The sequence below is a fragment of the Rhinolophus ferrumequinum genome, chromosome 21, assembly GCF_004115265.2.
Source record: "Rhinolophus ferrumequinum isolate MPI-CBG mRhiFer1 chromosome 21, mRhiFer1_v1.p, whole genome shotgun sequence".
Taxonomy (NCBI): Eukaryota; Metazoa; Chordata; class Mammalia; order Chiroptera; family Rhinolophidae; genus Rhinolophus; species Rhinolophus ferrumequinum.
Window position 1 is genome coordinate 38973824 of NC_046304.1, and position 13537 is coordinate 38987360.

Sequence of the window (13537 nt, forward strand, 5' to 3'; positions counted from 1 at the left end):
GGAGAGCTGGGAGGTCTGCTCAGTTCTGGCCTGGGACCTGGTTGAGGTGAAGACTCACCACCTTGAGGCCACAGGAAGCAGAGGAGGGGCAGGATCAGATTCCACTCCTGTGGGAAGACTGGTTTGGAGGTGAGTCCAGAGGCCAGATGAACCTCAGAGGCTGGGCTAAGGGAGAGAGTGGCTGAACTAGGGGGGTAGCTCTTGGGAGAAATGAATGGATTCAAGAGACATTAGGCAGATTGAAGTAGGTAGAAACCACTCAGGTTGGTAGGTTTGAGGCAAGGGGTGGGGGACAGAAAGAGTCAGGAGGATCCCAGGTGTCTGGCTGGAGCCCCTGTGGGCGTTGGAGGCGCCCAGCTGGTCACTGAGCAGAAGCTGCGGTGTGAATGGCCTCCAGACTGACTCTGACTTGTGCACCTGGTCTCCCCAGACAGCACAAAAGGACCAGGAAAACATGCAATGGATTCTATGGACAGTATTGTCAGTAAAATGAAATCTCTAATGAAGGTGTGACTGCTGGAAGAAAGGGAAATACAGTGGCTTTGGGAAGGAAAGCATCTGTGCATAAAGAAACAAAGAATGAGGAATAAGAGCTCAAAACGTTTTTCCAAGTCTAGGGTCTCATTCTCCCTGTCCAGGAGGAGGGCTGTGTTGGCCCACCAAAGCTCAAAAGTGTTTGGGATCTGGTATTGGAATGACATCTACAATGACTGTGTCAACGGGTCATAGAGGGAGTGTGCCAGGTGGCTCACTTGCCCCTTGCTGCTTCACTCACTCAGCAAACATTTGTTGAGCACCTGCTATGTGCCACCCTCCATGGTTTCCCTGTAAAGGGAGGGGTGCCATAAGCCAGCTCAGTTCCTGTCCAATAGAGCTTTTGATTGGGCAGCAGAAGCAGACATGACAACTACAAAATGACAAATCCTGACCAGGCTTGGGAAAGAGAACAGAGGGGTCCTATTTTAGATGGGGTGGTGGTCAGGGAAGGCCTCTGAAGAGGTAACATTTGAACTGAGCTTGTAAGGCAGGGAATTCGGGAAGAGCATTCTAGGCTTAGGGAACAGCATTGTCATAAGCGACAAGCCTTTGCTTTCGAGGAACTGAAAGAAAGGCAACGTAGGTGGAGGAGCGAGCCGGGGCTGGGGTGGGGGTGGGGGACATTATGGGAGACGGGGCTAGAGAGGAGGTGGGGGTTGACTGTGCAGGAATTGGAATATTTTGGCAAAGTCCAGACCCAATGATTCCTCAGGGCCCTCGTTAACCCAGGTTTCGATGACATTTTAAAAAGCCATCCTGACTCCATCTGTCATAAAAGGCTCCAGTCTGTTTCCATCTCCAGCTCTCCTTTAATAAGGGGGGCGCCCAGGGTCTCATGGATCCAAAAGATGCCCCTTGGTGCTCTGCAAACTGTCCAGCAACATTTTTAGAAAGTGTTCCCTTTTAGATTTAACTTCTCTTAGCCAAATTATCCAGGGAAAAATAAGTCCCTACAAATAGCGATCACCGGTGAACGAGGAGAGTCATTATCTTAAATTGAGGCTGGTTTCTAAGAAAAAAGAAAAGAAAAAAACCCTAAGTGCCACTGGGCCAAAACCTCACCCCCACCCACCCCCAGCGCATACGTGAGGCCGAGGCCGGTGGCTCCACCACCCTCCCTGCAAGTACAGGGCTCAACGCAGGCCTCTGGGCAAAGGGAAGGAAACCGGCAGAGGAAGGAAGGCAAGAGATTAGAGAAGCTGACAGATGTAAATAGCCTCAGAGGAGCCACGCTGTCCCGGCGTTCCTCCCCAGGGAGCCCTTTGTACCAAGGAATCTGGTTGCCTGAATGAAAAATGATATCATTTATTTCTTTAGTCAGAGTTGAGCTGTTTTCTTCAGACATAGAAATAACCTAACACCACAACACTAAATTGTTGGCCAAGTGATAGAGATATCTGTAATTTGGACGCTTGATAATATCCTGGGTAAACAACCATGGACTTGGTTTCTTGGGAGGGGTCCTTCTCCCCCTAGCAACATTGCAAAGCTACAGAGGGACTTGCATGAAAGAAATACTTTTGAAAAGGTTGTCCCAGAGCTCTTGCCTGCTACTGAACTGGAAAGAAGCTGGACTTCTCATTCCTGCTGCTCAAATCACACACCATTGGTCAAGCATCCATTAATTCAACAAATGTTTATTGAGCACTGACTCTGACCAAGCCTGTGCAAAGGCACTGGGGCTACAGATGTGCAAAGACTGGGGCCTTGCCCTCAATAGACTCACAGTTCAGGGGAGAGGAAGTCAAGTTCAGTCTGTATGGCAGTCCCTATAATACAGTATGTATGTACATGGCACAATTGTCTGCTCCCTCAGAAAGGGCAGTGTTTGAGATGAGACTTGAAAATAAAGAGGACTTTCCAGACCAGAGAAGAGGGAGGAGGATGTCCTAGGCAGATGAAACAGAATGTGCAAAAGCACAGAGGCTTGAAACTACCTGGGCTTTTTGGAAATTAAAAGAAATACAATACTGCAGAGAATAAAGTGCAAAGGCAGCCACTGGTCAAATGTATGCCTGGACAGGTAGGCAGAAACCAGATCACATCCTTGTAAACTAAGGAGTTTAGAGTTTATCCTTTAGGTAATAGGGAGCCATAGAGGAGTTTTGAGCACAAAAGTGACATGATTAGATTGTTGTATTAGACCACTCGCTCCTTTCTGTCTTGAAGAAACTCTGCTATATGTCATATCAGGAGTCTAGTCCAGGCGACTTCCTTATGGCATTGCTTGTAAAAGGGAAAACATTGGAAACAATGTAAATGTCCACCAGTAGAAAAACGGATAAACAAATAATGGTACAGTCATAAAATGTGATAGGGTTCAATAGTTAGAAATGATTCAACATGGCTCGATCTTAAAAGCATAATTTTGAGTAAAAAAGGATGAGTTTCAGAATATGGATAGCATGATGAAGTGCATGTAAAATTTTAAATCATATATGTTTGTATATTGGTTATAAATAAAAGATACGTAAAAAAGTATTGAAACATGACTTGCTTCTAGAGAGGGAAGGAAAGGCATGGGGAAGAGGAGAAATTCAAAGAGAATTTTATCTGTGATGCTCTGTTTGTTTCATATAAAAAAGAAATAATGCAGCACAATTGCAAAAACGTTAAATTTCTTGCATTTAAAAAAAATTTGAACTTTGTCTTTTAATAAAGAGAGAGAAAGGTCCATCTGGTCATGATGTAGAAGATGGAAGGGAGGAGACTACAAGAAGAGACCTCCAGCCAGCGTCTTTGCCTCCACCCCGCTCCTCCTGGATAGAGCGAAGCTGGAGGCAGGTCTTGGGTGGCTCCTAGAGGGCAATGCATACAGGTGGCTAGAGCTACTTTCTTGGGCTCCTTTTGGCCTCTGGGAAGAGCTGAGGCTCATCCAGGCTCTTATCTGGTGTCCCTGGAAGACACGGAGCTCTGTCTTATTCAGAACTGGCCATCGTTCTGATCTGGTGTGACTTCTAGATCACATCATCGTTCACAGTCCCCAGATGCCAGTGTCATTCTTGGACACCTGCTAACTAAAGGGCAGAAACAGGAGGCTTTTAGAATACAGGGGAACATCTGGCATTGTAACTCAGAGTAGTGATGGTGTGTGTGCACGCACACACATGCACACACGTGTGATTATGCCAAGCCAAAGAGCAGAGTGGTTTGCAGTGGATGCCGTGACGAGGGTGCTCACGGATGGGAACGTTCTTACACAGTTCAGGGAAGTAAGAATGACTCTTTCCAGAAGGAACTCATTTCTGACCCTTCAGACCTCAATCCCCTGATGTACAGTCTCAGCTAACAGAATAAACATGTATATTTCGACATATGTTTCGGTGTCTGGGCTAGAGCCATGGCAGGAAAGAACACCAACACAATCATGTTTGTACTTTCCTGGGCTGAGCCAATCCTTGCTTCTCCCCCAGGTAGGATTCTGTGGGCATCCATCAAAGGGAAAGTGCGAACTTTTCTGCAATTATATATGAGTTTCATAACGTATAGGTCCTAGAAGAAATGCATCTGCCCAATGCCCACAGCCTTACTTAAGCAAATCTATCATGCACTTTAAGAATAAAGGTGTGCATAGCTACGTAATTAATAATATGCAAATTATTATTCTCTGGAGAACATACAAAGAGACACTCTCTTTTACACACACACACACACACACACACACACACACACACACACACACACACATCTCCTCACTATAATTATAATTACCATGCTGGCTTCCAGATCAGGGGTTAGCAGCCTTGGCATGGAGACGCCTGAAAAGCGTCCAAGGCAATTAGTGGTGTCCCTTCACCACCCCCTACATACCTTCTGGGCCTTTGCACTTGCTGTTCCCCCTCCTGGTACATGCATCCCCCAGGTTCTGTGTGGCTCACTTCCCCACTGCATGTAGGTCTCAGCTTAAATGTTACCTCCTCAGAGAAGGCTGGCGTGGCTCTCCATGGCTCTCTGTCTGCTAACCAGCTTTATTTTGTTTTACAGAACATTGCATTTCCTGGCATTGTGCTCTGCATTTCTTTGTTGTCTGCCTGACATCTATCTCCCTGCCTACCATGACCTTCATGAGGCTCCATGATCACAACCACACGGCCAGAGCCTCAGGCGGTGCCTGGCACACAGCTGGCATTCAGTCAATATTAGTGGAATGAATTACGACTTACCCTTCTTTTCTTCTCCCTGTCCACCTTCTCCTTCCTCTTACTTCCTTTCCTGCCCTCATCTCTCCTGCCTCTGCCTTAAGTGCGCTGGCAGAGTCAATCCTTAGGAAGTTGTCAGGCAGGTAAGGTTTGTGCTCTGGCCTCCTCTTCTTCCGTCTCCCTTTCCTACCCTCCGTCGTGGGTACCCATCTCCCACCTGCAGCCACCCACTGCCAGCTCTGGCCCTCTTGGTGCGTGGGACCCAAGCTCAGCCACCCCAGATGATTGTAGAGAAATTGGGAATTGGTGGGGATAAGGTTGTAAGAAAGGCAGGGCCCAGTCTCCAAAGCATTCCTGCCAGGTTCATGGAGAGCAGGGGCGCTTTTCACATCCATGACCCAGCTTCTTGTCTTTCCCACAGGAGTCGATGCCACCATTATGGGGACTCAGCCCTCCCTCCTTTCCACGCTATGCCTCCTCTCTCCTGCCGTGGCTGACAGTATCCAACTCCCCCCCACCCCACCTGCTCTACTTCCTGGCTTCTGCTGCTTCCTTGTGTAATGAACTTGGATACAGAGCATCCCCTGTGTGCAAGGTCTCATGCTGACATCGCCCCAGCCCATCGGGTGTATGCCCCCCTTGCTTTCTTCCTTCCGCTGTCTCTCCTCCCTGCACCACCGTGTCCTGGCAGCCTTCAAAGCTCAGCTGGACCCAATCCCTGCCTTGCCCCTCTGAAGCCCGCCCCCTTGCTCCTCTAAATCCCCTCTGGCCTCAACCACTCTGGTGGCAAAAGATCACATACATACTCCACAGTGGCACCTCGTGCCCTCATGTTCCACTTGACTCCCCAGCAAGATTATAAACTGCTTGCGGGTAGGAGCTGTGTCTTATCCTCAGAGCACAGAAAACAATCAGAGCAAATCGCCTCTTTTCACAGATGTCTGATCTTCCCCTCCCCGCTCCCACCATCAATCCATTCCATCCACCTAATCTCATGAGAGAAGAAATCCGAAATAGATTGAATAACAACTGTACAACCACAATACATATGAGGCACCTACAGTATCTGGGTACAGGAGGTGCCCTGGTGGGCAGCGACAGACAAGAGTCCCTGCTTTCCTGGGTCTTATAGTCTAGGAAGGGAGAGGGAGATCAATTAGATATTTATATGAATCCATCTATAATTCCCTACCTCCTGAGATAAGCTCTCTGAAGGAAGGAAGTGTTAATTATGGAAGAGAAAACAACAGGATTTGCACTGGCTTCGTTGGTCAGGGGACATGACAATTGTCTGAGACCTGAGTGATGAACAGGCCTTAATTAGTCACACAAGGAGCCCCCGACAGAAACCCCAGCATTTGGAAATGGGCAACCGGGCCCCAGTCTATTTCAGAGGAAGCTGCATCTCTTCATAGCAGGGGACCATACCATTTATTGCCCAAACTGGGATGTTTTTAAGAGCAAGAGTGGGAGCTGTTAATAATTATGCTGGGCCAATAGGTGTCCATGCCTGGGCAAACCAGGTGCATGGTGGCACTAATTTAGGAGAAACAGTCCCCCTATCTCCTGCCCCGCTAGCCACGAAAGAGACTTCAGGTATTGGTCAATGCTGCCAGAGACTTGAGCCTCTGCCGGCCCTTAGACAAGAGAGAAGACAGAGGCGGCACTCCAGGAATGGGGATGTGTAGGAAAGACCAAGCAGGCCCCAGATGAGGAACAAGGGCAGGCCTGTGTGGTGGGGAACCTGTGGGAGGCAGACGGATGTGGGATACACACCAGCTTTCAGTTGCTGTGTCTCTGAGCTCAGCTCACACACAGGTGGCTTTGCAGGCTCTCCACCCTCCCTCCCCCGCTGCCCAAGTCCTGCCTGCTTCAAGGAAAACAGGTTTCTGGGGGTTCTTTGAGTTTCTTTTGCTCTACCTCCTTATGCAAAGGTGGCCTGATTTTTATTCAAAGTATAGGTAGAGCCCCATGGATTGTGTGTATATGCGAGTGTGCGTGTGTGTGTGTGTGTGTGTGTGTGTGTGTGAGAGAGAGAGAGAGAGAGAGAGAGAGAGTGTGTGTAGGAGACAGAGACCCATTTCCCTCTGTCCCTCTGCCTGTTTGACTCTCAGATTATTAATACAAGCTCTGAGTCGGGCTGCACCCCTAGAACCTGTGCTCCCCACAGCAGAACCCCACACCTGCCAGCTGAGCCTGTAGCCTGTTTTGCTTCTGATCAGCACCAGGTTTATAGACCGCATGTAGGTAGAATATAACTTCCCACAAATAACCCCGAGGCCGACCTACAGTTTAGCCTTTGGGTTTTTTTCCCCTCATGGTAATGGGAGCGTAGCCTGGGCTGATCGCTCGGGGATCTCCGGGTCCCAGAGAGCAGATCCTTGGTGTACTGAGAGGAAGCAATGCCTGGCATTCCCGGTCCGCCATGCTGCTTGTGCTCCCTTCTCCTCCTGGTGGACCTCCAAGCAGCGCCCACCTCTGTGAAACTTTCCCTAACCTTTATCCCTTGTCCCCAACACAGAGCCAATTACTCTTGTTCTCGGTCACATAACATTTTGTACAGAACAATGTGACCTGATTATTTGCCCATGTACCCAACAGAGTCTGAGCTGCTTGAGTGTCAGGGAAGGGAAGGAGCCCATATCCGGCTGTGGGCAAAACAATTAACCCCTCAGTGCCTCAGGTTCAGACACAAACATGGCTCCCGAGCCAGTGTCCCACCACTAAGCCACACTGTCTCCGGGGGCTGAACCATGTATCCACTTCCTACCTGCTCCTGTTTTCTGGATTCCTCACAATGCACAGATTCCTCACAGGCCTGGAGCAGCAACACCCACTGACACCTGACACAGACTTGTTGATGATGATGGTGGCTTTGGGAGGGTTCATTGGGAGTTAAAGTTCAAAGTCATCACGGGCGGACCTCAGCTTCCTTTTGGGGGTAAGGAAGGTTCTGGGGGTGGGCTGGACTTGATTGAAAGCTTTGCAACTGATTATCCCTCCTTATGGCATTTAAAGAGTATCTCTTGAGTTTCAGCTAGCATCTGGCACTAAGAGAGAAGTGCAAGATATTGTCCTTGCTTGTGACAATCTTATATCCTCACCAGAGAGGCATAAAATTCATGTTTGGGTCAAAGCTTGGCTGCGCTTCCTGTGAGCTGGTCCTGAATTATCCTTGGCTTTGTGTCTATCCCATTACTCAGCAGGGTGTGGCCAGGTGAGGCCGGTGGTCCACGAATGAATGTCGAATCAGAGACTTAGGAACCAAAATAGAGGCATGGACAAAAGGGGCTGGACATCTGAGGCGCGAGGGATCAGTGGGGATTGGAACACTTCTGGGAGGGTCAGGGAAGAGATGACAAGGAACATGAACCCCAAAGAAAGAGCAAGAGTTGTTTGAGGCTGGGGAGCAAACTAGGGAGGTGGGGATCAGTACAGCATGTGGCACCTGGAGTCAGTAAGGAAGCTTGGGGAAGTGGAGGATGGGAGTTAAGCAGGCAAAAGCCTTATTTGTCAGGCTGAGAAGACTGAACTTGATGCTGGGCAAGGAGGAACTATTAAGGGATTTTGAGCAGGGGTGTGACACAATGAGAACCGTGTTTTTGGAACAGTGCGAAGGGCAGGCTGCTTGAGGGAGACCAGGCTGAGATTTATTACAATAGCAGAGTGAAGGAATGAGGTCTAGGTTTGGAGAGGAAGGGACGAACATGACTTTTCAAAGGACATAATTGTCACAAGGGCCACCATCGTGCAGTCAAAGGTGTCATAGTGACCCAAAGAAGGATGTTAACTGACAGAAATGACTGTGTGTGGTTGAGAAATGAGACCACATCCTCTCCATAACGACTCATTGTGTTTATTAACAATGCTTCTGGATTCTGAAAGAACAGACTGGTATTTCATAAAGCAATATTAACGTTGTCATTCTCTACAAGAAAAACTTTTGCATAAATAACTTAAATGAGAAAATAAATATGTAACTTAACTCTTTTTAAAAACCACGACTTTCATTCTTGTGGACAAATCCCACATGAAAGGATTGCAGAAAACAACCAGCCCAGCAGGCTTTCACATGGCATGTGCTTCTGTTTAACAACAACAAAAAAATTTTGAACAATTATAAACTACACAGAAAGTAAGAGGTGTCTGGAAATGATTTTCAAAAAGATTTTTGGATGGCAGCTATTAGGCTTTGCAGTTTCTCAGCATATGTACAGCACTTGTAATTTTTCCCCAATAATATCATTTTAATGTAAGATATGCCACCACACACGTAACAATAGTAAGAAGCAATTTTCTAGACAGAAATGTGTCCATGAGTTACGAAGAGGTGCCTCTGAAGGGATCTGCTTGCTGGTCTTTGAAAGGGTGGTGGCTGCTCCCTTGGGCCTGCAAGCCCAGTGTCCTGGGACCTTGAGCTTCTCTGCAGAAGGTGACTTTAAAATATGGCCACGGGGTGGGGGCGGGACACTGCTCTTTGGGAATAGGGGGGTGATTTCTTTTCCTCCCACCACCCTTGGGACCTTCTCCTTCTCTACCCCAATTAATGATGTTGCTTCTGCATCCTTTGAGATGGAAGGGTGGAGGTAGCCAAACATCTAGGGAAGCCAGCCTGGGAAACAACTCCGTGTCTTTCGGGAGTCTGTCAGGCACGAATAGACTCTTTTTTCCTGTTTGTTTTTCATCTTTGGCTGTCAGGTCACAGGATTACAACTCCGAATTCTGGACATGACCATGGTTCAATCCAACCTCTCTCCCTGCCCATTCAACAAGCACCAGAGCCCTTAGAATCTTATGACAGAAGATTGCCGGAGATCCTAATCCCACCCCCACCTGCATTTTACAAAGAGGAAATCGAAGTCCAGAAAGAGAAGACTGTAGTCCAAGTTCACCAGCAAATTAGTGGCAGAACCAGGACTAGAAACCCTATTCTCAGACCCCCGTCTTGTGTTCTTGGCACAGCGTGGCACTAAAGGCTTTACGACACGCAGAGAAGTGGATAGGGATCTTATGGAAATTTCTTAACCAGTCCCCAGACTTTTCTCACTCCCCACCGCTTCCTAAAACCCCGGGGCGGTGAAATGCTTCCTTTCCTGCCTCCTCTGAAGTGGGACCTGCAAAGGTAGGCGGCCCCGGTGGGCGGGGCCGCATGGCTCAGTGTCTGTGACTCTCCCTCCCCGGCCCTGCGGGACCCTCTCGGCGGGCGGACGGGGAGAGTGGGGCTTTGTTGGCACCCGGGATCCGCAGGGTCTGGCTACCTTCTGCGAAGCCAGGCAGGTCTCAGCTCCCTGCCCTGGGTTGCAGGCATTTAAAATGAAATACAAACAATCAAACCGCGCGCAGAGGGCAGAAACCTGCGGCGCCCGGATGGGGGGCGCCGGCTGGGGTGGCGCGGCGGGCAGGTGGCTCTAATAGGCGTTCTCCAGCTCGGCCTGGTTCGCTTTAACGCCCCGGGCGCGGGGCCTCGGCTTCCTGCCTTTCTGCGGCCGCGCAGCCTCGGGCCCGAAGTCCTTGAGCTCGGACTGGTTGTGGAAGCGGGTGAGGCGCTTGCACTTGCATGAGGCTACGAGGCGCACCTTGCGCGCGCGCGGGGACGCGCCGCCGGGACACAGCAGCTGCACCCGCTGCGCGCGGTAGCGATCCGGGATGCAGCGGAAGTCGGGCCCGTTCGGGCGCCACCACTTGCCGCGGCCGATGGCGTTGGGCAGCAGGCGCGCGGGTCCGCACTGGCCCGAGCACACCAGCTCCGTGACCGGCTTCGCGCTGCGACATGGCCCGTCCGTCACGTAGCGGGTGAAGTGCAGCTCGCGGCAGCTGTACTCGGACACGTCTGCGGAGAGAGGCGCGCGTGAGGGCGGCGGCTCCCTCCAAGCCTTAGGCCTTACACCCCTCCATCCCCCTCACCCCGCCTTCCCCAAACCTGCCTTTCTCCAGACAGGGTTCTTTTGCCTCTGGGCATCTATTACGGGAAGGGCCCAGCCGGTGGGAAGCTCTCCAGCCCACCCTCTCCTCCTAAAACTTTGAAGCCAAGTTTTGGTGGTTTTTTTTTTTTTTTTTTTTTTTGGTTTTTGGTTTTTGGTTTTTGGTATTTTTGCAACCTATCTGTAAAATGGGTTGTCTTGAGGATTCCGTTCATTTATCCATCACATATGTAATGCAGGGGACACCACCCGCACATAGTAAAAGCTGGAAGTGTTGGCTGTTACTATGTATTATTATTGTTCCTCTTCGCCAGACTTCGGTCACACCTGTGCCACAGGGTCCCTGGCCATGGCAGGGTAGGTACTAGCCACACCGTCTGCATGTCTCTGGCTTCTCCCAAATTCCTTTTCTGGCCACTTGGGAGGGGCGGTTAGGGGATGGAGACAGGGGTAGGGATTAATTGAAGGTGATAAATCAGGGCAGCTGCTGCTAAGGAGAAGGATGGAAGAGAGGTGGAGAGGAGGACAAGTCATTAGACTTGAAAGGAGCCAAAGGCAAACCCCCTCATTATCACTGAGGACAGACAGGGAAAAGCACTTGCCCAAAAGGCAGAGCTGGGTCTCCTGACTCTACTTCCCTGGGGCCCCAGCACCTCTTGGCTCCCACACAGGTGGAAGCTGTGTGCCTAAGCAACCATGGGAGGCTGGGCTGGGGAGTGAGGGGAGGGCGGGGCGGAGGGCTGCTTTTTACTATAGTTACTTCCCTAGCAGAAGGGGACCAAGCTCTGCCGGAAAACCTACAGGCTCAACTGCCACAAACATTTATTAAGCACCTGCTGTGTACCAGGCACCCTGCTGGACACGTCTCTTGCTCTGTGCCATTTGAATAGACACTTGATGGTGGCACAGGCTTGTTTCTTGGGTGGGGTAAGACTGAGCTCTGAGACCTGGCTTAGGCCCCTAAAGTCACCTTGATGGTGTCTTCTACTATGGGTTTAGATGAGCGGGAGCTTTTTAAACAGCTGATCCTCGTGTGGGCATCTGTCCACCCCCAAGAGTCTTATGGGACCCATGTGACACAAAGGGATGAAAAATAATCCTAAGACCAAAACCGGAGAGGGGGCAGAGAGAGCCAGACACTGGAGAGCAAACACAGCAGGGGAGATGTGGAGCTTGCCTTCCTCCTGTGGCTGGCCTTCTGGTTTCTGGGTTGGTTTGGCATCCTCACTCCTGCTCCCAGGCTGCAGGGGTGGTGTGTGGGGGTGGCTTGTTTGCCCAGGGAAGAAGGCTTTTGGGCTTTCCAAGAATAGTGCCCCTAGGTCAGGCACTTCCTCTTCAGAGGGTGACTTTGTTTTGAGCAAGTGGCTTCCTTGGGGCTTGTGGCCTCTCATGGGAGCTCAGGGATGTGGACATCTCATAGGTGGGTCCCCTAGAGCCCATGGATTGAGCTTAGTTGACCTTCTCTGGGGGTGGGGGAAGTAGGGGGAGGGCACGCCCGCCCTCCAGGTAGGAAGACCCAAGGGACCCCCAGGCTCCTCTGGTTTTGCTCTTGGCAGAGCCCCATGTTCCCAGCTAGTTGGGAGGAAGGGACGGATGGAATGTAGGAGCCTGGGCAGTGGGCTCCTCTCCCCTCTGGACAATGGCCAGAGGGCACTGAGGCCCTTAGTCTGAAGTGTCATCCCAGCCTCCACCCCCAGCCATTCCTGCCAGCTGCAGAGCCAGCTGTGCACACTGCCCCACAGGCTTCTCTGTGGGCACCTGATCAGGAACCCAGGTGTACCCTCCACTGGGGCCATTGACTTTTCAGTAGGGTCAGGCTCCCTCCCCAGAAATGAGGCAAGGTCGAATATGAGGTGGGGACCCAGGACAGATGGTGCCACCTGTGTCTACTCCCTGCACAGAGGATGCTGCCTCCCCTCCAAGGTCCAGCTGCCACCCAGAGGCTAAAACTGTGCCTACACTCTCATTCCTTCAAGTGCCAGCTCACCGGGCAGACCATGGGCAGGGGGAATTGATGGAGTGCTTTTCTGCCATCCCTTTCCCACTGCTTTAGAGGGATTTGCTCTGGCTCTTGGTCCCCAACACTCCACCCATAATCCCCTACCTGGGCTGTCTTGGAATTGGATCAAAAGGGGTTCAAATCTCAGTTCTTCTACTCACTACCAGATTACTTCATTTCTGGAACCTCAGTTTCTTCACCTTCAAATTGGGAGTTCACCTTAGGGGGCTTCCACGTGGTGGGTCCCTGGGGGACAGCCCATGTACAGCTCACAGAGAGCATCTGGCCTCCAGCAGGTGCTCATAGATACGAGGCTCCCTTGCCTTGTTCCCTCCTCAGTGGTGCCGACAGCTGGACCAGGCTCCTGTAGTCTCAGGAAGGGATCCCTTGAAAGCTTTCCCAGCCTCGGAGCCTGTCCCAATGCTGTACCCTCACCACCTCAGCCTCCATCCTGCCCCCTGCCAGTCTCAAGTCACTGCACTCAGATTCCCAGGCTCTGCTGGCAGGTCATCCTTCTCCTGCTTCCAGACAAGACTGTCCCTCCACCGTTGCTGGCAGTGGCTAACAGTCTACCCTAGTCTTCAACACGTCCCAAAGAGAACCCTCCCATGAGAGGACCCCTATGCTTAAAGTGCTCTCCTCCACCCCATACCTTTGTTCTCAAAGGGGTGGTGGGGAGGCCTTCCGCCGTTCTCCGCCCGGTTCATGGTCTTGTTGTTCTCCAATTCTGGCGGGGCCTCAGGGTACTCGCCCAGCTCAGGGATGATTTCTGTGGCATCATTCTTGAAGGCCTGCCATCCCTGGGCCTCCACCGCACGGAAGGCTGCGTGCACCAACAGGCAGACGAGACACAGGGCAAGAGAGGGCTGCATGGTGCCAGCCGGAGGAGGGCACTTGGCCTTCCAGTAGCACAAGCTCCAGTCCCCAGCCCAGACACGTTT

The 13537-nt window shown here is 51.0% G+C and overlaps 1 protein-coding gene across 1 annotated transcript; it reads right to left on the reverse strand.

Annotated features, from left to right (window-relative positions):
* Positions 1 to 8516: 8516 nt before the first annotated feature.
* On the reverse strand, positions 8517 to 13537 carry SOST (sclerostin). The gene is made up of 2 exons (XM_033088999.1): positions 13249 to 13537; positions 8517 to 10506 (listed from the first exon to the last, which is right to left on the reverse strand). The coding sequence occupies exons 1-2, from the start codon at positions 13466 to 13468 to the stop codon at positions 10085 to 10087; spliced, it is 642 nt and encodes a 213-aa protein (XP_032944890.1). The 5' UTR covers positions 13469 to 13537; the 3' UTR covers positions 8517 to 10084.

Bases quoted from the DNA above. Each gene is read 5' to 3' on its own strand.
- SOST (XM_033088999.1), bottom strand. From the start codon at position 13,468: ATGCAGCCCTCTCTTGCCCTGTGTCTCGTCTGCCTGTTGGTGCACGCA. The intron at 10,507-13,248 runs GTATGGGGTGGA...CTCTCTCCGCAG, and splicing joins CCACCCCTTTGAGAACAAAG to ACGTGTCCGAGTACAGCTGC.